Raw genomic sequence first — 27500 nt, forward strand, 5'->3', positions numbered from 1 at the left:
AACCAAATATCTGGCAACCAAAAATTATGAATTTAAACAAAACTGATTAGTAAGACAAAGAAATCACAGAGCCTCTACATTCTGAACTATTTGTTTACTTATACATGTAAGGAAATGGCAAAATAAAATAATCTGTAAGAAAATTAAAAAAAGATTTAAAGAATAGTGGCATGTTGTCTTCCATCATGAAGATAGGAAAAACAAATAAAACTGCATGCAGGAAAAAATACAAAAAAATAGGTGGCGCTGTAGTATAGCCACGCGCTCTCCCTGGGGAGAGCAGCCCGAATTTCACACAGAGAAATCTGTTGTGATAAAAAGAAATACAAATACAAATCTTTTGGGGTGAGAGAACAAAGTGACGATGACATAAGCATGGGGAATTTAGGCTATGACCCGATTCCCTTACCCTTATCCAGCATGATAAAATAAGGTGGAAAAAAATTGCAAGGACAAAAATATATATATATATTCAAGAAAGAAAAAAAAGTGAGCAAAGGCAGGAGGATGTTGTTCTGTGGTTCAGCTCTTTAAACCCACAAACCACCCTGCTTTTAAAGCTTTCACTGACAACTTCTAGCTTTTTTTTTTTTTTTTTTGTTGTTGTTGTTGTTGTTGTTGTTGTTGTTGTTGCTGTAGTTTTTTTTTGTGTTTGCTTTTTCTTTCTCTTTTTCTTTATTTATCTCTCATTCACACTATCTTTACACTGTTACAAATCAGTAAACTGGTTCCCCGAGAACCACTGGTGAACCCTCCTTGTGAGGTCCAAAAATACGACAGCAAACTTCCTGCATGTTTATTCTACTTTCCTGTTTGTTTGTTTGCTTACAAGTGTGTGTTTATTTCTCTGTCTTTTGTTTCTTTTGCCTGAAGCTGATGATATTTGTTTGTTATTTACACCAGAATATTTAGGCGCTGAAAAGTGATACATTCTTTTGACCATATCTGTTTAATGGCAACTTCTGTGGCTGAAGAGATATATGTGAATGAGTGAAAGGGAAGAGGAAGAAGAAGAAGAAAAAAAAAAGTGAAAGGCAAAAGTCTGATAGAGACAGAGTTAAAGTTGAAGACTGACTGACAAGTAGAGAATGTGTGTGTGTGTGTGTGTGTGTGTGTGTGTGTGTGTGTCTGTCTGTGTCTGTGTGCGTGTGTGCTGTCACAATAATAAATAAATCATGGTGCTAACAATTTTATGTTGTCTGATTCATTTGACTTCAATGTGAAAAAATGATAAAAAGAAAAAACAAACAAACAAACAAACAAGCAATATAATGAAAGAAGGATGGTATTAAAGGGTGGTGTCAAGAAGACAAAGTGGGGAAAAAAAAGATGAAACAAAAAAAAAAAAAAAAAAAAAAAAAAAAACACCCAAAAAACAAACAAGGAATATAATGAAAGAAGGATGGTATTGGATGACAGAGTAAGTGGAAAAACATGATGAGACTGAGATGGAAATGGGGGTCGGGTGGGGCGTGGAGGGGCGGGGTGGGGGGTGGGGGTTGGGGAAAGAGAGAGAGAGGTTGCTGGATGGGTCACTACCACAGTACCAGCCAATCAATACCATGACAGGTCTTACAAGCTTGTTCTGCCGCACTCCTCTCTGTCTCTTTCTCTCTGTGTGAATATGTGAGTGTATGTGTGTGTGTGAGTTGTTGTTGTCTTCAGTTTAATGTCTTTCCACTTGAAGTGATATTAGAGGAGAAAAAAAAAAAGTGTGTGTGAGTGTGTGTGTGTGTGTGTGTGTGTGTCTGTGTGTCTGTGTGTGTGTGTTGTTGATATTCTGAGAAAAAGGAGAATATGTTTAAATTAGCACCAGGCTTCTTATTCCTTTCTCCCTCTGCACTCTCACATAATATCACAGCCTGCACTTTAATCATGCAAGACAATCGGTCGCTTTGTGAGATCCGTTCAATGACAGGAAAAATCAGTGAACATTTTACTCCAGACTGGAAACATCACACTGGAAAGATCATGCATGAAAGACAAGGATAAAATGAAACTGTCTAGATGGAGGGTTTACACAAACAGAAGAATGAGAAAATGAGATGCAAAAAAAGCCGATGGGGAATGGGGAAACCCAATCCATCAAACCTGCTTTATAAATAAACCTGAGGCAAAATATAATACAGATCCATATTCCATTTCTGGGAGAGCATACAAAGTATGAATCATTTCTCTGACAATGCAATATCTTGTGGATGTAAACAGGATAAAGAATCTGATTTTGCAATCGTGTGTGCAAGTGTGTGCGCGCATGTATGTTTTTTTGTTGTTGTTTTTTTAAACTTACAAACAACACTGTTTAGATGTGGAAAAGGGGGAATGTTTGAAGATGGTAGGGAGTGAGAGGAGAGAGAGACACAGAGAGAGAGACAGACAGACAGACAGACAGACACACAGACAGACAGAGAGACAGACAGAGAGAGCAACCCCCTCATTTTCCAGTAAATGGATAAAGTGATGAACACATTTGTTGTAGCGATTCATTTCCTCAATTCCTGCCATAAAAATACAGAATCTGATTATTTACTGATTCTTTTGGCTTTTGTGGCAGTCTCCTTAAAAAGAAAGCCATTTGATATTTATCTAAGAAAATGGACAAGTGACAGTATCAGGCAAACTTAAGATGTCCACATTAAAATTAAAAAAAAAGAAACAAAGAAAGAAGAAAAAAACTAACGAAACAAAGAAAGAGAGAAAGAAAGAAAGGATATTAAACATAAATAACAAACTCAACAAAATCCATGTAAATGATTTTTTTTTTTTTTTTTTTTTTTTTTAAGAAGTGTATGTTAAGAAACAGTGAACTGAAATCACACCATATTTTCCACTCTCACAAACGCTAAAACCTAACAGCCAAAACTTTTTAAATGAGAAAAAAAAAAGAGAGGTAGGACAGAACTACACATCCATCACACATCCTCTCCAGTCTCCTACTTCCGTCCAAACCACACCACACAGTATGACTCTACAAGAGGCCCCAACCCCCACCCCCCACATTCTCAAAACAAACAAAAAAAGAAAAAAAAAGAAAATAAAATAAAAAAATCTCCTATCAGACAGAATCTCACAGCCCACACCAGAACCATCCTTCAGGCGACATGCGCACCCTATTAAGCACAGCTTCCCAATGGCGGGGCACGGACTCCCAAGAGACTAGGGAGACAGGCAAGCAGAATGCCGCCTGGGGTCTCCAATTATCTCCCCCTGTACAAGAAGGGAACGAACTTCCATTCTCTGTTCCTCAATCCCATTAGCAGACCCCCACCATGGCTCAAATATAAGCAAGGAATTCTCCTGCTGTGTCAGGTCTTTTGCTGAGATAGGGGGGCGTGAGGATGGTATTGTTGTTTGCCCAGCTCAGGTGGGAAGGAATTACTACGTGGCTAGAAAATGAATGACCTGAACAAGAGTCACGAATACACACTGCACAGTGTTTTCATCATCAGCTGATCATCAGTGCAAATACAAAACAAGAGAGGCAAGGCCTTCATGACTCACTTGTGATAAATTAAGTCCCCTAGCATTAATTACAGAGTAATTTCCCTTTTTTACTATCTGCACCAAAACGTTTGCAAAATAAATAAAAATTCCATGCTTAGCAAAAGAAGTTCCTGTTTGAACAAAAAATGATAATAGTGACTCCTCTTATTGTTGTGTCAGAATAAGAGGCCAAAGTGCCAAGTTTAGAGAATACAAAAAATATAAATATAATAGTAAATGCAGTTTGCATATAATCAGGCTTCTTTTTTTTATTTATTTTTTTTGTGCCCAATCACAGAGGCGCATTATTTTTTTAAGCAAGATGACTGGAAAGAACTGAATTTTTCCTATTTTTATGCCAAATTTGGTGTCAACTGACAAAGTATTTGCAGAGAAAATGTCAATGTTAAAGTTTACCACGGACACACACACACACACACACACACACACACACACAGACAACTGAACACTGGGTTAAAACATAGACTCACTTTGTTTACACAAGTGAGTCAATGACTTAAAAAATGAATAACAAATAAATAGATTTAACTGTAAACACTAGTCCCAAATTCTTTAAAACACTGAAGTTTTCTTTCCTGCAGATGAATGCACACTAAAACGTAATGTATTCAAAATCTCCTTGTGTTTGTGGAAACAGGAAGAATTTTCTCTGGTGCAGATCAATGAAAAATCTACTGTGGATAAATACAATAAAACAATGTAAGAAGCAGAACACTGACATGTTTTCTCAAATTTCTGTCTGTTCAATGGTGTAGGAAACAAAGGATAAATCTTCAAGCAAACCATTATAACTGGCTTGGAAAGAAAAGCAAAAAAAAAAAAAAAGAGAAAAACTCAACATCTGCAAACCAGTGTTTTTTTCAATACTTATATCAACAACTAATTTCTCCCTCTTTTACAACAAAAAACTGAAATTTTACTTAACACATGTCAAAACAATCATGGGCATAATGAAAAAAAAAAAAAAAGACAGGAAAGGTCATTGTTTTGTTTTGTTTGTTTTTTTAAATCATCCATGCACTGCAAGGAAAATGAACAATTTTTTTTTTTTTTTTTTTTTTAAACAAACAAACAAAAAAACAGCTGATTTTTATCGATGTGTGTTTACCTTTTTGGGGTCCATGTTGAATTTCTTTCTCCCAATGGAGATCTCTTTGCGTTTGGGGTCTGGTTTGCTGAAAAAGAGGGAAACAAACACAGGCGTTAGAATACATAACAAGAGAGGCAAGGCCTTCAAGACTCACTTGTGATAAATTAAGTCCCCTAGCATTAATTACACAGTAATTTCCCTTTTTTTTTACTATCTGCACCAAAAACGTTTGCAAAATTTAAAAAAATTCCATGCTTAGCAAAAGAAGTTCCTGTTTGAACAAAAAATGATAATAATGGCTCCTCTTGTTGTTGTGTCAGAATTAGAGGTCAAAGTGCCAAATTTAGATAATACAAAAAATATAAATATAACAGTAAATGCAGTTTGCATATAATTAGGCTTCTTTTTTTTCTTTTTTTCTTTTTTTTTGTGCCCATCCCAGAGGTGCAATATTGTTTTAAACAAGATGACTGGAAAGCACTGAATTTTTCCATTTTTATGCCAAATTTGGTGTCAACTGACAAAGTATTTGCAGAGAAAATGTCAATGTTAAAGTTTACCACGGACACACAGACACACGGACACACACACACACACACACACAGACAACCGAACACCGGGTTAAAACATAGACTCACTTTGTTTACACAAGTGAGTCAAAAATTCATTCAAGTCTGCTAACAAAAAACATCCAAACAGGAGCACATCTGAAAGGAAGGGTAGGAAGAAAGGGAGAGCATCAGGCTGAGGGAAGGAGAAGACTGAACAATGTTGGGTTGTTGTTGTTTTTTAAACAATTTTCACAGTTCATGGTTCGATAAACTTCTTCCGCAGGTTTTTGATAAACTTCTTCCACTGATTTCTTTTCTTTCTTTTTAACAGGAGCATAATAGATAAATTTTCAAGAAGATCAATGTCTGGCTGACGGCTGAAGTGAACATATTTCTCTCTCTTTCTCTCTCTGAAATTGCATACCAACACTGTTACTACTGTTGCGTATCTGTGGAACTGTCTTTAACGGGTTTTTTGTTTTTGTTTTTGTTTTGTGTGTATGTGTTTGTTTTGTTTTGTTTTTGTTGTTGTTGCTGCTTTTCGGGGGTGATGGGGGGGTGAAGAGATATAAATGCTCCCCACTTCCCTCCACTCCCCCAATCTCTCTCATGTGCAGACACTGACAACAAAAAGTGGGTGTGAGAGCTTGAACATTAATTTTAAGAAATGTGGATTTCCATCGCTTCAGATGACAAAATGAGCTCACCACTCATCCCTCCACAGCGGGCAGTGTGTGTGTGTGTGTGTGTGTGTGTGTGTGTGTGTTTGAAAGAAAAAAGAAACAAGTTAACAGCACAGTGGGAATATGGCACAAAGCCAGTTTCCAACCCTGCTCTCTTTGAACAAGGAGTTGTGAACTGACTGACATGATGACCGGCCCCTTTTGGGAAACCCCCAAAGGCTATGACCCCATCCCACCAACCACACTAATTTTGCTGCTGCCTGCCCCGATGATTATCTCCAATGAGGGGAGAGGGCTTCCCCCCCTCGTCCCCCCTGTGACCTGCACAGTGACGCCCCAGCACCCGTGAGAAGGCTGCTGGCAGCACAATAGTTTGTGTGGTGATGGAATTACACCGCTGCACAATTAACAGCGATTAAATTATGGTGGAGCTATCTCTCCACCTGTCTGTCTGTCTGTCTATCCTGTAATTCACCCACCACCTGTTTTGTTTCCTTTGTGCATTATGCATTTGCGTCTCAGTTCTCTCTCTCTCTCTCTCTCTCTCTCTCTCATCCCCCTCCTATTTCATTCCCCAACCGTTCTGCTTCCATTGTGTGTTACACATCTGCGTGATGCATCCTCTCTCTCTCTCTCCCCTTCTCTCATATATAATTGACTACTTTTCCAGTTTTATTTGAGTGTTATGCATAAATTCAATGAGTCATTATTCATTGAATCCCAAACCTGAATTATTCCTTTTAATTATCATGTAATTAATCTTGGTGTCCTGTCTTAAACACTCCAAATCAACATTCTCTCCCTTTCAGTACCTCTGGGAATAACAGATCACGAAACCCCAGATCCAAAAACGGAACCCAAATAATGACAGTAACTGAACGATAGTGATCATTCAGGATGATGTGGAACTGGTATATGTTATATATCTACACCCCCCCCCCCCCCCCCCCCCCCCCCTCCCCACCTATATCTTGGACCTATCTCATTTTCTCTTTTTCACAAGCCCCTCCACTGCTGCCCTCCTGATTGTTTGAGCCATTTCATGTTACACATTTATCTGATGGCAAAGGTTACACTAAAATGAACTCTCTCTCTCTCTCTCTCTCTCTCTCTCTCTCTCATGTCTCACTCCACCAACCCATTATCCACCTTTCATTTTCCCTTGTGACTACAAATTATCTCCCCTCTCACTTCCATCATTATTCAGTACCATCCCAGTCAGAAAGCACTGAACTGAATCCCCCCCCCCTCCTCGCCCCCCACCTCCCCCTCCGCCACACACACACTGTCTCATCCAATGCAACATTTAGTTAAAAAACTTAAATTACGAGCTAATAAGCACAGACATTTGCCTTTCCTTTATAATAAGATACCCTTAGAAATTCTGCATTTCTCTCTTCAGTTCAGCACTGAAAGAAATAACCATTTTTCACTTGATTAAAATTTTTGCATGGACTAATGGGGGGCATGGTTGAATTGGCCTTTTAAAAGCTGTTTTAACTGACCTCTTAACACTGTTTTGCTTTCTCTTTGGCTCCTTTAAAAAAAAAAATTAAAAATTAAAAAAAACCTCGCAGGAGCACTGAAATTGACCCTTTACAGTCGGCAAGGTATAAAGCGACATGATTTTTCTTTATCTGACATGTCTATCAAGGGAACAAACTATAACGCACACTGACCCCAGCACACTCTCCACAAAAGCAGAATGAATGTGCTCCATTAATTCAAAAGTTTGGTCATCATGAGACAGGCTTTCCTGCACTGACCCGGCAAACAACACTATTTCTGTGACACTGGTTCTGTGATATTTGTACCAATTACGTTTTTGTGGTATTAATAGAAGAAGACACTACCAAGGTCAAGGTCTCCATGTTGATGAGATCATGCTTCTTTTTGTTCTTTGTAGGTGTATGCAGAGCAGCTGCGATATAATGGTTGTCTCTCTCTCTCTCTCTCTCTCTCTCTCTCTCTCTATCTGTCTGTCTGTCTCTCATACTGCACGCATGTGCGTGAAATGTCAATGGTGTTTGCTTTTTTCAGCTTAACAGATTTTCAGGCCAAAGGTCAATGTAATGAAACTGCACCCCACCCACCTCCCCTCCACCCCATCATCCCCAGCTCCCTCTGGAGGATCCACTGAAAGGTTACTTTCCACTGGCTCTCTCCTTTCTCCAGATCGCCCCACATTGTGTGTGTGTGTGTGTGTGCGTGTGTGTGTGTGCCCGCGCACGCGCGCGCGCATGTGTGTGTGCGTGTGTGTGTGTGTCTGTATTTCTGTGTATATCTGTAAAAGAGACAATACACAGACACAATCATATACACAAATGCGCGCGCACACACACACACACACACACATGTGAATGTACATGCATACACTTTCTCTCTCTCTCTGTCTCTCTCTCTCAATTACAATCAGTCTCTTGCTGATTCTTATACTGGTTATCAACACCATAAAAGAAAGACCTGAAGCCCCCTTTCAAACAGATGACAGGCTTGACACCTCTGCCTCTCTTTCTCTCTCTCTCACACACACCACCACCACCACCCCACCCACACCCCTACCTCCCCTACCTCGTACCACCCCCCAGCACACAAACACATCCATGCTATCCCCAACACCATAAAGAAAAGACCCCGGTTCCTAACCGCTCAGTGTCAACAAGGCTTGACGCCTCCAAAAGACAGGTCTGGCAGCCCCCTTCCCCTCTCCCAGGGCCACAACTGTACCAACAAGTCAAAGGGACAGACAGACACGACAGCCTTGACAGCAGGACTTGACCTGGCTCCTTTCTTCACAGCCACTGAGCATGCAGTCACCCTACCGTGAGTGACAACTGGATGGGCGAGAAAGTATCAGAGGCAGCCATGGATGCTTTCAACAACAAACCCCTGGTCGTGTTTGTAGTTTGAAAAGAGCTGCCTTCCTGCCTGCCTCATGTGCCTGCCTGCCTGCCTTGTCAATCGCCGCCTCCTCGGGCAAAGCTGCTGCTGAAGCATTTCTCCCCCATGGTCACTGGAGAGTGAGGACAAGACCCTCCCCACGAAAAGACGACCGTTCTAGGCTCTTTCTGTGTCTTTCTGCCTCTCCCCCTTTCTCTCTCTCACTTCATCCCCTTTATCTGCCTCCTCTCCCTACTCAGTATTCCTGTGTGTGCACCCATAAAAGTAAATGTAATGACTGTGGAATGTCTTTGGTTTGCGTGTTGGATCCTTTGTTGCTTTACTGCAGGTTTGATTTCATAGGCATGTTGTTCTGAAATCTGTTGCCTTTTTTCGTTATGTTTTATTCATTTCATTCAATAGGTTTATTCAATCAAATATGGCTCAACTGAATAACTTGCACTGACTGTGCATGTGTGCTAGAGAGAGACTAATACAGACAGCTAGGCGGACATCCTGACAGACAGGGCACAGGCTTACATTCCCTTCATGTGCACATATGCCTACAATTTAGGACAACATTCACTCCTGAGTGGTACAGTCACAATGGACACACACACACACACACACACACACACACACACACACACACACACATATATATATATATATATATATATATATATATATATATATACATACATACATACCTACTTTTACCGTCTTCCATAAGGCCTGGAATGCTAAATCCAACAATATACTGTTGGCCAACTAACATACAATAATGCAAACACACACACACACACACACACAACCGCTCCCTCCCTCATACATCACATCCCATAAACTGGTGGTGGTCAGTGACAGGTGACGACAGGACATGCCGGTCTGTGGACAGATGCAGTCACAGCCAACCAGCCATTTCCTGAGGTTGACTGGGCAGAGTGTTGGCTAGGGAACACTGACCGCCCTGTATCCTGCTCACCAGGATCCAACCCTACCTATGACTGATGACTGCTTTTCTTCCCTTCACATCTTATACCATACCCACCAACCCACGACCTCCACCACTACATTGTATCATGAATGTTATCATTGTTATTCATTCCTGGGCACGAGTCAGAGACAGAAAGAGATAGAGAGACACAGAGAGAGAGTGTGTGTGCATGTGTGCACGCACATGTGTGCATGTATGTGTGTGTTAATGTGTGCGTGTTCATTTACAATGCAGGCGAATCTGCTGCATGGCCTGCAGCCCATTTCATTCCTTCGTCCAACACTGAAGTTAACAAAACATCAACCAGAGAAAAACAACAACACATAATGAATCTCTGCTACTGCTCCAGCCACACTTCTGTATATAATGAATTGTCAATGACACATGCACAACGCCTCCATGTGTTTTTCCTCCAAAATACATTACACCTGATATTATTCCCAGCTTGCCAAAGACCCACTCAAGTGTTCAACTGAGTACAGGTGCACTAGCATCCACAATACAACACAACACAGCAGTGCACCACATGTGCATTGTGTAACGGGAGGTGGAGTTTGCAGCCAGACTATCCCTTATCTGTTTCCTTCTATCAGACCTGACACCCAGGTCCTACCATTCTTCCTTGCCCCACATGGCTGGATGTAACAGCACTGGTGGTAAAGTTTGGAAGAAGAAGCTCCGGTCCATGAACACAGTTATAACTTTCACTCCAGACACCCAAACAGTAATAAATTTTCACTCTCCATCCATCCATACAAAGGAAAAAGAAAAAAAAAACGAAGAATATGTAAGGAAAAGAAAATCAAGCCCACAAAAGATCTGTCACAAAGCAACCAGATATCATCAAATATCAATTGATGGATACCTTTCCCATTTCCTTGCAATCGTATGTGTGTATGTGTTGTGTTGCTGTTTCCCCCCTAAACCTCTTGTTTACAAAAAAACTGATAAGCTTAAAGCAAAGAAAACAAGAAAGGCAAGGCCTTCAAGACTCACTTGTGATACACTTTTAAAAAATATCCAAGCTTTTTATGTATTGAGTATAATGCATTTACTGTTATATTTATATTTTTTGTATTCTCTAAACTTGGCACTTTGATCTGATATTCGACCCAACCAAAGATCTATCATTATTATCATTTTTTGTTCAAACAGGAACTTCTTTTGCTAAGCGTGGAAGTTTTATTTATTGCAAACGTTTTGATGTAGGCAGTAAAACAAGGGAAATTACTCTGCTGGGGAAACTTAGTTTGCTTTAAACTGATCTTTCTCATCTTAAACATTACATTTTGAAATTATACTCAATACATAAAAAGCTTGCATTTTTTTAAAATGTGCATCACAAGTGAGTCTTGAAGGCCTTGCCTCTCTTGTTTCAAAATGTAATGTTTAAGATGAGAAAGATCAGTTTAAAGCAAATTAACTCCACTAGCATTACATAGTAATTTCCCTTTTTTTCTACCTGCACCAAAACGTTTGCAAAATAAATAAAGCTTCCATGCTTAGCAAAAGAAGTTCCTGTTTGAGCCAAAAATGATAATAATGACTGCTCTAGCTGTTGGGTCAGAATATCAGATCAAAGTGCCAAGTTTAGAGAATACAAAAAATATAAATATAACAGTAAATGCAGTTTGCATATAATTAGGCTTCATTCTTTATTTTTTTGTGCCCATCCCAGAAGCGCAATATTGTTTTAAACAAGATGACTGGAAAGAACTGAATTTTTCCTATTTTTATGCCAAATTTGGTGTCAACTGACAAAGTAGTTGCAGAGAAAATGTCAATGTTAAAGTTTACCACGGACACACACACACACACACACACACACACAGACAACCGAACACCGGGTTAAAACATAGACTCACTTTGTTGACACAAGTGAGTCAAAAAGAAAGTAAAATAAACAAATGCTGATAGCACGTGTACAATACACATAGTATGCACACACACACACACACACACACACACACTCACTGGCACCAAGCTGCATACTGACTACTGAGCATGGGAAAATGGACAGATCTTGCTGGATACTTCAATTCTGGTGACAGGGCAAAGAGAAGGAAAAGGAAGTGGGAGTGGAAACTGTAAAAAAACAGTAATAAAAGAAAGAAAGAAATCATCCTCCACCATCCTGCCACGATGATGACACTTCACATGCAATTTTCAGATTATTTCCCCTAGAAAAGATTAAAAAAAAGTTTCAAAGGGGTCAGAAAAAAACAACAACAACATAGTTACAGCAGATTCATGGAGGAATTCAATGCTATATCTACGTTATCTAGATTGGGAGCAAAACAAAAACATGTTTTGATCAAATCTCGACAGTTCTTTATCACAGAATGGGGGCTGGATAAGACTGAGATTTTATCAAGTGGCATACTTCCTTTCTAGATCTACCTATGTATCATTTGCCCACTTTTGAAGCAAAAGCCATGAACCGCTGAACACATTTGTCTCTCTACGTAACGAAAATTAAGGGCAAAGTCCTATTCTAGCATCCTAAATTCAGGAACCTGTTTTACTGGCAATTTGTGTGTATGTATGAAACGATATTACCATTAGCAGATTTGTAACCCATTTTCAGTGGACCCATTTTCGACTCTTATTTTGTACGTTAGGCCTATTCAACTCAATTCTGATGCGGATTCTGTGACTAAACTAACATGCCACCATCTTGCTTTTCCCGCTTTAGGTCCCACAAACCATGGAATTGTGACCAATGGGTGCAATAATGACACTACCAAAATAAAGATTGCCAGACCCCGCCATTCTTCTGTATGACTGACAGAGTGAACGTCCACGACTTGTGAACACAGCTCAATACGTCTTGAGGGGAAAAACTGTGGATAATACCAGAACAGCATTTGGCGTCAATGCTTGATGTTATGTTACTTCTAACTGTTGCCGTTGCTTTGCTAAAACATCATCAACCGATAAAGCGGAAAATCGCTTCAAGGCTGCAGGGCGTATACGTTAATTAGATCTGGAAGCGAAATCTAGCCTACCATTCTGATCAAATCGAGACAGTCAGAAGTACTTGAGATTCATCCGCATTACGTGCACGAAAGATTGCTGTGGTCAAATGCGTGTTGGGCTCATTATCACAACTGGGCGAATGTAGCCTACGTGTTTGTATACAACTGTAGGCTATTACCCAAACGGCTCTTGACATTCCCTACCTTCTTCCTTCGGTCACCCATTAACCCACCTCTCTACCACCACCACATTTTGTCTGTGTATCTGTGGTGTGTTCTGAAGTGCATGTGCGCGAGTATAATCGCGCGCGCGCGCGTGCGTGCATGCGCTTACGCCGAGTGTCCATGTCTTACTGTTCGATTTCCACCGTCCACTTCTTTTGATCCTCTCTGAATTCCAGATAAGTCTATCTTTTAACTCCGTCCATTAAAAAAAAAAGAAAAAAAAAGAAGTATATTTCTTGAGTGTCCATACTGCGTTTTATCCTTCTGTGGGGGGTGAGGGGTGGGGGTGGGGGGGAACAAGCGAGAGAGAGAGAGAGAGGAGAGAGAGAGCGACAGACAGAGAAACTAAGAGACACAGAGAGACAGATGAAAAGATATGAACCAGGAAGAAATAGTGCAGAATTGTAAATTGTAGCAGATATGTGTGTGCAGGGGTGGAAGTGGGGGAGGGAGAGGGGGAGGGGTGGCATGCGTATGTCTGGAGGGGCAATGATCCAAATTGCCTCAGTAATAAAATATAAAAATATATAATGAAAATAAAGAAAGAAAAAAAAAGATGCAAAACACATGTCATTCCATGGGAAGAAAAAAGAAAGGGACGAGGTAGGGAGATCAAACAAAAGGGAAGACAAAAACATTTACGAATATGCGAGCCGAGCAAGTTGGACACACACACACACACACACACACACACACACACACACACACACTACAACACGCTCACAAGAACACAAAAATGTGCGCACAAATAAATTGCACTAATGCATAGCATATCTCTGATGAACATAAACATTTCAATTTTGACAGACGCACCAACAGGAAAGTGGGAAAGAGATGTATTACATTCGCTGCACAAATGACAAAACAAAATAATGGATGTATGCATGGAATTAAGACATACTGACAGACAAACAGAAAGACATACAGGCAGACAGAGACAGAGAGGGTGGGAGAGGAGTGACAGAGACAGAGAGACTCGACAGTCTGAGAGAGAGAGAGGAAGAGAGAGAGAGAGAAAGAGAGAGAGAGAGAAGAGAGAGACAGAGAGAGAGAGAGAGACGGTCAGAGAGAGAGAGAGAATATTCCACAACAAATCTAATTTTTACCAGTTACCTCATTGTTTTGGGTCAACATTTTCTGAGTCCGATCCACGCAAAGGCGATCTCACAATACTGTGACATGACCGCAAACAACAATATCAGTCCGAAGACCAGTAGGAAGTATCCGGTTGAAAAGAAAATCGTTGAAAAAAAAAAAAATAAAAAAATCTTAAGATTGGCTCACGATCACCACTTCTTCAAAGGAACCACCAAAAGCGTAGCACAAGCTCCCACCAAAACAGTGTGTGTGTGTGTGTGTGTGTGTGTGTCTTTTTGTGGGTTTTTTTTAAGTCACTTTCGTATCGCACACATCCTTCATGGCTGGTAATCTGTCTGATCCTACCAACTGTCACACAGGCTACCACCACCACAGACTGACAACTGAAAGCTACTTTTTTTTGTCTTTCTTTCTTTTTTCTTTTTTTAAACTCCCAGGGCTGTTACAAACTCTTGATTGACGTCAAGCCCAACCCGTAACCGTTTCGGTTATGAAACACTCCAAATGAAACCAGGACGCGTGTTGTACCCACTGGAAGTCGAAGCCGAATCCACGGTTCTATTTCAGCTGTTGTTCCTTAATTTTGTCACTAAGTTAGTAACTTACAGTAATAGACTTAATGTCATTCAGACAGACAGTCTGACGTTGTTTCCTGGGCAGGCTCACCCTGTGCATGGCGTCAGCCAAAAAAAGATGTGGGTTTAGTCTCCCGCTCTCGTGCTGGCGTACCTGTGAGGTTTAATGGGGTGTGGGCGCTTTCGGCTTCATCAAACGTGCCTGCTTCCTGAACTCAGGTGTGTGTGTGTGTGTGTGTGTTTCCCCGCAGTTTGTTTTTCTTTTAACACTCGTTTCAGCGAAACGCAGGAAGTGAAGGAGCTGTATCTGCAGATAAAAAGAGCTGCCTATACGTTGAAGAAAAAAAAAAGAATAAAAGACTTAAACCTTCCTCTTCACCTCATTTATGTATTTATTTATCTGAATTACACGAACTTCACAGTCTTTCATCAGGGACATTCACATTATCAATCATCAGTGGAGTGTAATGCAGTCCCTCCATCTCCCTTTCTCCCAGTTTGCTTTTTTAGTTGGGGACGTCAATGGAATAGTATAGATCTCTCTCTCTCTCTCTCTCTCTCTCTCTCCCACGCATACTCCTGTCAAAACCTAGAGGATCAGCATTGATTCTACTACCCACTATTTCAGTGAGAACGAGTTTCTATCACGATTATGCAGTGTTTGATTCACAGTACACATGTCCGCAAACTTTCTCATTATGATCGGACATGCATTTTATGTCATGGACCCTTAGAATTAAAGGACAGATGCTCTCGTTTTAATTTGCATATTTATTATTACCTATTATAATTATTTCACTGTTTAAACATATTTTGTGTGTGTCGATAACTATGGAAAGTTGGCGTAAAAGAACTTTGGCTGGTGAGACACGACTGGATGGGGGAGTAAAGATTAGAACCTGAACATCAGGTAAATCATCTTGTCCGCAGTATAGCTGTTGAACCCGACGATACGGCCGGAAAAGGTTCACACGAAACAACAAGCCCTCTGACACTAACTACAGTCCTGACCAAGCCCCCCCCCCCCCCCCCCCCCCCCAAAACCTTTTCTCTCTCTTTGTCTGGTTCACACTGACATGATGTAAGGCGCCACACCTGCACCAACTTTTTTTTTCCACGCTCCAAAAACTCCCCACACGATTCAACGTGTTTTGTCCAGTTCCACCATACCGTAACACACGCACACACACACACGCACGCGCGCGCGCGCGCGCACGCACGCACACACAATATGCCGTACACTTTCGGCGGACTCCACACCCCAACTTCTCATCACATCACGTGGCTGGTGGAAGTAATGATCACCCACAGACGAAGCCGGCATGGACCACACAGGTTTTGATCGCGAAGACTGTGTACATCGTTGATAATGCTCTGAGTACCAAAAAATGCAGGTCTTAGAAGCAACGTAGTGTGCCACACTGCAGAGAGGAGAAAGAAAAACCGACATAAATGCAGGTGTGTGGTTTTTTTAGTTGTATCACCGCATAGTGCCACACTCTGCAGACAGTGGGGAAAAACTGAAAACAACAACCCATCCCTCGAAAACCGAGCTGAAACTTCTTTGAGCTGGCTAGCCAGACTTTAATTCTTTTCGATGTGTGCGAAAGAGGGTGTTAGTAGGGAACACACACATACACACACAGAGGAGATAACGTACAGTAGAGACAGCACACACGGGACTGACAGGAAGGTGGCGAGCTACTGGCGGGCATGAGGGCTGGGTGGGGTAGGGGTGGTGGGGTTGGGCCGGGAGGGGCAGCGCAACAGTTCATCCATTCTCTCTCTCTCTCTCTCTCTCTCTCTCTCTCTCTCTCTCTCACACACACACACACACACACACACACATACACACACACACACACGCACTTCCCTCCATCCCTGTCTCATCCTCCACCACCACTACCCACACCGCCCCACACACATACGCATACACGGAAGACGGGAATAGAAGTCGGGAGGGGGCAATGCACGCACACGCACTAACAGACAGGACAGCGGAAATGGGAGAGAAAGTAGACGGAGAATGGAGGAGGAAGGGGTGACAGGAAGGTAATCATCTTCTTCAATTTTACTTCTTCTTTTTTTCTATTCCTCTCTCACTCTGTCTCTAGTATCTCTATTCTCATCACGCACTGAGACACACACGCACACTCACGCGCATGCTGGAGACAGACAACTCAGGATTCTGGATATCCAGACAAACAGACAGACTCCCAGAAGGAAGGGGCTGACATAAGGAGGCAAACACACAGACACACAACAAGCCCCACAGAGAGACAAACAAACAAGCCAATTTTGTTTTTCTCCTTGTATAAAATCCCTGTCCTGTTGTGGGAGGGGGGTGGAAGTGGCAAGACAGCCGCATGAGCCCGCAGACTTATTTAGTCCGTGGGCTCAGTAGTGTGTGTGTGTGTGTGTGTGTGTGTGTGTGTGTGTGTGCGTGCGGGCGTGTGTGTGTGGGTGGGGCGGGGTGGGGTGCACATGCGCCTGTCTGTTAGTCTTTTTTTTATTTTTTTAACTATCATCCCTAGCTGGCTGTGTTGTTGCTGTGGCGCGCTAACTGCTGCTATTGCTACTGTTGTGCTGTGCTGTGCTGTGCTGTGCTGCAGTGCCCCACCTCCCCCCTGCCTGCCTCGTACGTCAAAACGCGAGGTGTGTGTGTCGGGGAGGATCTAGGAAGGCATAACATCGCGACTAGGTGGAAGGACAAAAGGGCATAGAAAGTTCACAAACGTGTGTGTGTGTGTGTGTGTGTGTGTGACTGAGCTGAACAGGAACTCGATGGTGTGTGTGTGTGTGTGTGTGTGTGTGTGTGTGTGTGTGTGTGTGTGACTGAGCTGAACAGGAACTCGATGGTGTGTGTGTGTGTGTGTGTGTGTGTGTGTGTGTGTGTGTGTGTGTGTGTGTGTGTGTGTGTGTGTGTGTGTGTGACTGAGCTGAACAGGAACTCGATGGGGTGTGTGTGTGTGTGTGTGTGTGCGCGCGTGTGTTTGTGTGGGGGTTGGGGGGTGATGAGAGAGAGAGACAGTAAACTTACAACATAAGGTCAATATTACATAATTTCAAGTAGTTTAAAGTGATTTATGTATCTCTCGCACCTCTCCTGCCCCAACTCCCGCCCCCATAAAAAAAAGCCCCAGCAACAACAACAACAAAATCACGCACGCCAAAAAAAGGAACACGAAAGAAGACAAAATGAAAGAAAACGCAAAATTAAGACACTTGTCGGCATTTGCATTCGGTATATACTGGTTAGTGCTGTCGCTCCTTGACGAAACTTTAGGCTGTGTTTCTTTTCACCTCTTATTTACATCAGTATGATGTAAACATCTGTGTGTGTGTGTGTGTGTGTGTGTGTGTGTGTGTGTGAACAGACTGCAAGCGCTAAACAATGGCTTGACATTGTGTGCCTTTGTCTTTCCTCAGAAAGCAAAAGTTGCTGAATTGGTTTACTGTTTTATACCAAATAAAGACGTCAAACTTCCCATTAAAAGAACACACACACAGATATATATATATATATATATATATATATATATATATATATATATGATGTTTTGACCGAAAGCACGAATCACCCCACCCCATATCTCACCCACGCACAAACGGCTATCCCCACGATACTATCAGCAGAAAAAAAGTCACTTTTGGCCCTGCTTGCCGACAAAACGTAACAAAAGCCTCACAACTATCCAGTCCCAAGTAGCCAGCCATCAGAAAGCTGTTCCCGAAATAGCCAACCTCTGTATACACCTAGTCGCCAGCCAGCCAGAAGGTGGTCAATAGATTATAGGCCCAAGGAGCAGCTGAGTCCTCGGGTCTGTACACAGGAAGGTATGGGACGGACGGAACCCCCCGCGGGAGATCGGGCTTGGGCGACATCCATTACTACACACTGAGGAAGGCTGGGAGTATGAGTGGGGGGCGGCGGGAGGGATGGGGGGGGGGGGGTTGGAAGGACGGATGGAAAGAAGAATGAACGGACACAATGAAACGAAGAAGAGGCATAAAGGAAAAGAAAAAAAACGAGGAAGAAGGGAAATCAAAGACAGACAGAAAAGCAGCAGCAGAGACAGAGAGAGAGGAGGGGAAGGTGGTGGGGAAGGGGGAGGGCACCTAAACAGAATTCAATAAACAGAGACAGACAGACACACCGAGACAAAGAGAAATAGAAAGTGGTTAGGACCGGAGAAAGAGAGAGAGAGAGAGAGAGAGAGAGAGAAGGGGGGTGGGGGGGAGAGATAGAGAGAGAGAGAGGGAGGGAGATAGTGACAGAGACAATGAGAAATATACAAAGAGTGTTTTGGATCGGAGAGAAGACAGAGAGAGACACACACTGAGACACACAGAGAGACACAGGCAAAGAAAAATAATCAGACTGGTTTGCACAGGAAAGGGTGAGAGAGACAGACAGATCGAGTGAGAGAGAAGAGGGGGGAGGAGGGCGGGGGGCGGGAGACAGACCGAAAAAAAATCCAGACATGAACAGAGGGATACACACAGAGACAGAGACAAAAAGAAATATACAGAGAGTGGTTTGGACCGGAAAGGTGTTGATCCGGCGGGAGGGGGAGGGGGGAATTGGGGGGGCGGGGGGGGGGGGGAGGGGGGCAACTGATGCACTCACTTCGATCCGGCCGACCCTCAGTCCCCATCCACTGGACGCAATCAATCATAACGTTTGTAACCTACAGGGTCAGGAGTCAGCCTCAGATCTTTCTCATTAAACTGCCATGAAAGCTGGCAACCACCCTTGCTCACATTATGCTTCATTTACTGAGATGCGTTCACACACTAAGAAGACATGCTAGAAGAACGCAATGGGGATAAAAATAAATAAATAATAATAATAATAATAATAAAAGGGAAAGGGAAAAGGGCAGAGAAACAAATTGCAAAAACAATAACAATAATAATCATGTAATAAATTTTAAAATCCCAACAACAAGCGAAATAAATAAATAAATAAATAGTCCAAGATTCTATCCGGTAACTTCTTCACGATGCAACGTGTAACTGTTGTGGTGAAGACAAGACAAACAGGGTTGAATAAATAATACTCTGGGAAAAAAACAAAAAACATTTAGAAGTCTGAAACCAAGTCTGGATTAATAATATTCTTCTTTTCTCGTTCGTTTAGACGACAAAGGATAATTGTGAACCGTCTCTGAGCACACAGGTAGAACGAACGACCAACCAACCAACCAGCCAGCCAGCCAGCCAACCAGCCAGCCAGCTGACCAAACAAACATCACCGACTGCAACGTTTTCTGTCCACATAACCAGATGCTTTTTCCAGTGTGAACTGTCAGACCGCTGCCTCTGTTGACCGATTCTTTCTTAATAACACACATGCTGAGACAAGTAAACTGCAAAACTAAAAATCAAATTTTGTATTAGGGTCCCTATACTTCTTCTTCTTGAGCGTTCTTGGGCTGCAACTCCCAGATTCACTCGCACAGACCCACAAGGAGTTAATGTGCACAACCTTTTTTTTTTTTTTTACCCCGCCATGTTTACACTCATACTCCGTTTTCGAGTATGTGCATACTGGTTATGTTTGTGTTTCCATTACCCACAAAACACAGTGGAGGATTACAGACAGGATCTCTAACCTGTGCATTTGATCTTGGGCATATACATACGCAGGAACGGCACTCGCAGATCTGCACTGAATATGTTGACATAGCAGATCGGTAAAAATCTCCGCTACCGAGATCGGGCCCAGGACACTCAGATTAGAAAGTCCAAGGCTCCAGCTACAATGTGCCACTGCGCCCGTCATGTCTACGGTATTAACCACCACCTGTTCCGCGCTCCACACAAACCATCGATGCAAACGTTTATTTCTGTGTAAACACACCGGACTGAGCCAGGCAATTAGGCTCGGGGGAAAATAATGGACCGGAAGCGGCGAATGCTCTCCCCTCTTGTGCTGAATGGCTCTAAGGTTAAACAAACACCACCGCTGGTAGTAGATCCCGGAAACCCAGACATCCTGCAGAGCCTGTTTATCTCGTGCACGCATTCGCAGCTAGAATAAAATTGCATTACTCGCCAGTAATAAAGTTTGCCAAATTTGATATCACAAATACCAAATCTGTTTGTTTTTTTGTTTTGTTTTGTTTTGTTTTCTTTTCTTTTCTTTTTGTGATTTAATTTACATTCATAAATCAAACAAAAAGAAAAAAAAAACATTAAAATGTTATTAACACGAAGTTAGACCCCACTCTATAATCTTTTCAAATAAGCGTATTCAAATTTGCGAGAACCCACAATCTACTTGTACAAAGTCAGCCGTGCCAATACATGCTTGTTGACAATTATACCATATTGTTGGTAATGAAACGTGTATTTTGCAATTTCATATAATCTGGTCGGACTTTTTTTATGCCACAAATCCGTAATAGTTCGACACAGATAATCCCTCCCTCTCTTTTTCTCATTAAAGAGCACACACGTACACGTGCAAACATTCAAGTATGAGTTGTGTGAGAGAGACTGAGAGAGAGAAGAACGCGAGAGAACTGCGGAAAGAATCACCGAAAGGGCAACCCCCCCAAACGAAATAACTGAACATCCATGCATGAGAAGCGATCTGAGCTCAACACCTGCGGCCACACAAAACTGCATCCACCACCAGAATACTCATAATCATGACTTAGTTGATGCACTACAGTCAGCTCCCCTAACACTGAGGCAGAAAGTATCTGAAAACCAACGATCCAATCAGAAAATGGAAAAGTGCAAACAGCTCCGTCATGTGGCTTCGTCGGACACCCCATCGCAGGATGAATATCGTCAATAACACGTAACAACACCCCTCCCACATCCTCACTCACACACAAACACATCCAACCTCCCGTTATCTTCTCCACGCTCTCCCTCCTCCCATCAATCAATTAAAATCAATAGTGCCAATAGCAGGTGGGAGAGAAAGGGGGCGAGGGAGAGAGAGATAGAGGCAGACAGACAGAGAGTAATGGAGGGTTAGGGGGTGGAGAAGGACAGAGAACAAAAATGTGCGGTAAATAGGGGAACTTTTTAAAAAATGTCCATGCATCTCCCTCCTCCGCGACAACTGAACCTGTCTTTCTGAGTCCACCTCCCTCCAACCATCTCAACCCCGCCGACACCCCTCCTCCTCCTCTTTCCTCAGCTCTCACTTCTCTCGGCAAAATACATGCAGCTGAGGGTTATTAGGCCGACTCCCGAAGTGGGGGGTGGGGTACTCATCCTATGTCACGGTGACAGGGATACCACTTCAGCTTTGTTTGAGAGGCGCCACGTGCCGCTTATTTTCTGCTCACTTGACTCCACTGGAGTGCCCCTGCCACCCGCATGCACTGCTATCTCGGCTGCCATCCGCACATGAACTGTCCCAGCTGGTCAGCACACCGGGAATCCAGTAGAAGGTAGCACAGAGTGAGAGAGAGAGAGGAAAGACAGACACTCGTCAGACAGAGACAAGAGACACAAAAACCGAGAGAGAAAGACAACAGAACTTAACTAGAGAGAGACAGACATAGACATGCAGAGAGAGACAAACAAAGACCAGAGACACAGAGACCAAGAGAGACATTGAGAAGATACTGTTTTATTTATTGTATGCCAAACGCTGTAACGTTCGCTCTTCAATGTAGGACAAAGATACAGAACTTCAAGCCAACACTGCCTGACGCTTCCCGTCAGATGGGGGAATGCCCACAGGCAAAAACATCAACAAGCTCAGAGCAACGAACCGCGAAGGTCCTTAATTAAAAGAAGGCTCCAAAGCCTTGTCAAGACCACGTAGTGGAGTCTAACGACCCGGTAGCAAAATGCCGGCCCTTGATGTCAAGTTGTTTCGGGCTTGGGTCTGGGTTCGGTGAAAGATGCCTTGTTCGAGGGAGCGAGTCCTGGTCAAGACTTCAAGTCATTGTTGATTTTTACAGCTCTGCCGATCGTAATTACCTGGGCTGATAACCACACTGTGAGAGTGACAATCTGACACTACAATGACACTACCGTCCGAACAGACAGAATGCAAGGTTTGTGTGTGTGTGTGTGTGTGTGTGTGTGTGTGTGTGTGACCTGGGATTCGAACTCACAACCTTCTCAGTTCCAACTCTGCTCCGTCTTCGCTAAATTACACACCCCCCCCTCCCCCCCAATCAAATCGCGCCAGTTAGCTCTCATTCTCCATTCTCACGTATAGTTTTAAAGAAACAAAATTATGTAAATGACATCAGGTCTTACGATTAGTTCTACCACGGAATCATTTCAGCAAGAACATGATGGACGGGCCAGGCGAAAGGACGTGTCGTCCCATGACTCATCCGTTTGTCATGGAATTTTTGTTTTATTTTGTTTGTTTGTTTATTTTTAAGAAGAAAAAAAGAGACTTGTTTCGTAAGCGGGGTGTCAAAGCATGGAATAACTATATTGATGAGTCACTTTCCACAGTATATGAACTCTCTCTCTCTCTCTCTCTCTCTCTCTCTCTCTCTCTCTCTCCCATCACCCCCTCCCTTTCCCCACATCATATAACAAGACGAACGCTCGACTGGCAGAAGAAAATGAGCCAGATTTACATTCAAACCAGAACAAAAAAACAAAGACAGCAGTAGCAGCAGCACTATAATTGATCACGACCGTCTTAAAATCATTATTCTGAGCAAATTATCTTTACGATGCATGGGGATCAAATCGTTTATTCCTTCAACAAACAACAGCAACAACAACAATGAAGCAGAAAACATTGGAAAGACTTTCTGGGACATCATTTATACAGGTATGAATGGACCGGCGAGGAGGAATGGAGAAATGAAAGTGAACAAATGCAAAAAGAAAAATAATGAATAAATAAATAAACAAATACATAAATAAACGGTGAAATAAACAAATAAACAAGAAGTCAGAGAAATAGGACATTTCCACTGTCGTATTTTCATTCTCTGAAATCAATTACACACATGTATACATACTAATTTTTGTTTTAATCTCACGACATTTATTCATTTATTTTTTTTAGACAGATATTTTGATAGTCTCTTTATTTCTCTTGTGAAACACTGACACGGCAACATTTTAGCGGACACGTAGCAAAAAACCCCCACACATTTGTTTTGAAGGAAGCAACTACGCGGGATGCAGAGGAAGACACAAAAAAGGACAGTTGTCGAATGGAGTGGGATCTCTCTCTCTCTCTCTCTCTCACACACACACACACACACACACACACACAAAGTGAGCCACAGAGAGACAGATATGGAAACAGAGAGAGACAGAGACAGAGAATGACAGAAGGAGGAAGGGGACATGTAGAGGGGCAGGGAAAGAACCACAGAGATGGGGAAATGAACCCCAACTGCAGGACGCCTGTCAGACCACATGACGTTTTGTCAGGAAAATCGGCGCGTGGAGGTGCACGTAATTTTGGAGTGTGAGTGGAAGGAGGAGGGCGAAGACGGCAGCGTGTGTCATCATTGGAAAATGCATTCCTTCCATCGGCACAATCCTCCCAAACGTCCCCACCCCCACCCACCACACACCCCTGCTCTTTTTATTCTTTCTATTTCTTAAACCATCAATCAAGATAACATTTTTTTAGCAAAATGTTTGGGGTTTTTTACCTCCCCCCACTCCGCCCCCCCCCCCCCCCCCCCCCACCCCACCCCGGCTTTCCCTGTCTTCCCTTCACTCAATTTCCGTTCGTATGATACGCCAGAACTTCGTCGCGCACTACAGTAACCCCCCAACCCCAATCCTCCATCACCGCACCCATTCTCGCCCAGCCCCCTCCACCCCGCCTCAATGCCCCCCCCCCCCCCCCCCCCCCCCCCGTACACCCCCCCTCCCTTTTCCCTCCACCTTGGAAAGAAAACTGCTTAAAACACGGTATTAATCATCAATCTAGAGGACACTGCGACCCCTTCGCCCAGGAATCGATTGTCTGCCCAGATCAATGACATCCTTGAAGTACAAGATCAAGTGTACTTTAAATAATGTTTTCGTTGCTGATTTTGTTTTGTGTACGATTACACGTAGCATTTACTTCCCACTCTTTTGCACTCTTACTGCGATCAGCCATTTCCTTTAAAGTCGCAATGACCTCCAGGAACACATTTCTAAGAGTGTATAAATAATTGAAAGATTTCTTATATATTTCAGTTGAATTTAACATGCTTTTAAGAACACACACACACACACACACACACACACACACACACACACAACCACACACATTTTTTAAAGTTTTTTTTTTCTTTAGGTATTTTCTTCCTTCTTTTTGTAGGTTCTTCCAATTATTTCTGCTGACAGCTGAACTACAGCTTATCATGCATTCTGTTGCGTGCAATCACGAGACGACGACGACAGGTCACAGCAGCCTACCCTCACCCCCACCCCCACCCTTCCCGGTCCCACTGAAGTCCTTCATAAAGAGACAGACAGGCAGAAAGAGAAGAGACAGATCGGGGGTGGGTCAGAGAAAGAGAGCAGTTTATATACATAATACATTCGAGGCCTCCACCGAAAACCAACTGCATAGTCAGACTAAGACTCCTTACCATCTCCTCCGCAATGCTTCCCCCAAACCATCCCGAAACCCATCCCTTCCTCCACTTCACCTCCTTCAGACCCTTCACCCCCACCCCCATTCCTCTTTCTCCATCCATTTCCATTGAGGCCGCGCGGCTCATTAGCACAAAAGAGGTCAAAAAGGTCCACGATCCTCGTGACACAAAACATTGCGACCCACAGTTTTAGCTGGTATGTGTCTGTGGTTGTCGGGTTGTTTTTTTTTTTTTTGTTTATTTGTTTTGTTTTGTTTTGTGTTTTTTTGTTGTTTTTTTAGTTTGTGTTTTGTTTTTCTTTGGATAGCTATAGCATCTGAAGTACCAAGATTATGTACGCTTCAGACGTCAGAACTACCAACTTGGGGGGAGCATCAAGGTAAAACATGATATAATCACGCGGATGTGCACTTAAGCCGTGTGGATGGGTGTCGTGTGTGACAACCCCCAACAAATGATAAACAAATTGTACGATTGAGTATGGTTTGATTTTATTAAATAAAAATATTTCTGCACCAGTACAGTTCTAAGCTCCACTTCAAGTGCAACAGGACCAACTTCTGTTATTTTTGGTCTTGTGATTACCATCATGGATATTTATCTTTGAATGTGAACAGCTGAAACATTTTTAAACTACTCATTTACAAATTCTACAGTTTCAATACCTGTTCCGATTTGCAACAATCTGAATGATAATGCGCTTATATTTGGAATGGGTTAAAGCTTAACTTGGAGCCCACAAGACAGTCTGTTGTGATTTTACCGTCTTACTGGGTACTTATTATTCTTTTCCGTTTAAAAACCATGAATTGGGCAATACTACCAATCTGTAATTGCACCAACACTGACAGCTCAACTGTAGACATTTTGACATCTATTCTGAGAGAGAGAGAGAGAGAGAGAGAGAGAGAGAGAGAGAGAGAGAGAGAGAGAAAGCACGACAGAATGAACGAAAGACAGACAGAAAGAGAGACCGACAGAAAGCAAATGAGACAAAGGATGTGAGAGAAACATACAGACGGATGAACAGAGAACAATTTAGAGTTTACAAAGCTTACACCCAAACGACCTGCAATGCTACCATACCCGCACACTCGAGTTTCCACCCTGACGACCCCCACTTCTCTCTGAAACCGGGCTGCGCGGCTCATTAGCACAAAAGAGGCCAACGAGGTCTACGACCCGTGTGATAAAACATTCCGACCCACGACTTTAACTCGTGTGTCTTGTCTGTGCAGATAATGAGCTGATCTGTCTGGGGCCGGGTGTCAGAGCCAGGTAGCATCCATACTAACAACATGTAGGCTTGCACTTCAAACTTCACCATTTCTGTGGTCACGATCTTGAAAGCAACAGGGCAAGACCAGATTTCACGCGATTTATCTTATTTTATTTTTTATTTATTTGTTGTTTGTTGTTGTTGTTGTTGTTGTTTGTGTGTGTGTGTTTTTTTGTGTGTGTGTTTTTTTTGTTTTTTTTTTGTTTGTTTGTTTTTTTTGGGGGGGGATTTTTAAATATATACACTGTGACCTGATAAACGGTAAAGGAGATAAACGATTGAAACTTTTTTTATGTTAATGATGAAAATAAACATGCTACGAAGACGATTCCAGTGTGCATTCAGAGGCAATACTATTTTGTCATGCAACCAGTCTGTGTGCAATCTCCCCCACACTAGATTAAATCCGGCTGCAGAGCGGAAAAGCTGAAGAGAGGCTGCCTATGCTGGGCCATGGTGATAGCACTGCTTTGCAGTTGCTACAGCTTCTTCTGCATGGCCATCAGTGCAACATGCACCTTGTACGATGACGCTCCGATGCTGACATAGGTGCGCCAGCTGGACCTGTCTTGCATCCACAGGTACGAAAAATATCAAAAAGCATGCTACAAAATGCTGAACCGGAACACCTTGGGAAAGGGAACGAACCGAAGGCCATCTGGTTACGCTTCGTAAGATCTTCAAAAAGCGGACAACATTCAGCCGACGCGATGCAATATCCTTACCCTGGCAATGTCGATACCCTGAAACAATGCCTAACAAACTCATGCTGTATCATGTGTTAATTAACATTGAACATTTACATCAACTGGCAGTCAGGAAAAAACACACCAAAAAACAACTCTTGACGCACGTGTGCTGCGCTCTTTCTCGTTCAGCCATTTCATGGTAAAACAAGAAGATGGATAGCCGTTTGTTTTGCATACGAGAAAGCAATGCTGACTGAACGCGACCCTGTCCCTCGATAATTTGATCTCGAACTGGCGTCTCCCTTTATCAGCGATTTAATAAAGGAGAACAAGAGGTAAAGTCTTGTTGCTGAGCACCGCCGGTGCGGACGCGCACACAATCCTCATTTCTC

At 42.6% G+C, this 27500-nt stretch overlaps 1 protein-coding gene across 3 annotated transcripts in view; it reads right to left on the reverse strand.

The window, feature by feature from the left end:
- LOC143289230 (cytohesin-1-like) overlaps positions 1-27500 on the reverse strand; it is a 72137-nt gene that overhangs the window by 29106 nt on the left and 15531 nt on the right. For 2 of the 3 annotated variants that reach the window (XM_076598211.1, XM_076598202.1), the window contains exon 4: positions 4613-4679. In XM_076598211.1, the coding sequence (XP_076454326.1) occupies positions 4613-4679 (67 nt within the window). Of the gene's footprint in view, positions 1-4612; positions 4680-14021; positions 14775-27500 lie in introns of those variants that run through there. The other variant, XM_076598219.1, reaches the window with a different exon arrangement.

Source organism: Babylonia areolata, chromosome 1, assembly GCF_041734735.1.
Source record: "Babylonia areolata isolate BAREFJ2019XMU chromosome 1, ASM4173473v1, whole genome shotgun sequence".
NCBI lineage: Eukaryota > Metazoa > Mollusca > Gastropoda > Neogastropoda > Buccinidae > Babylonia > Babylonia areolata.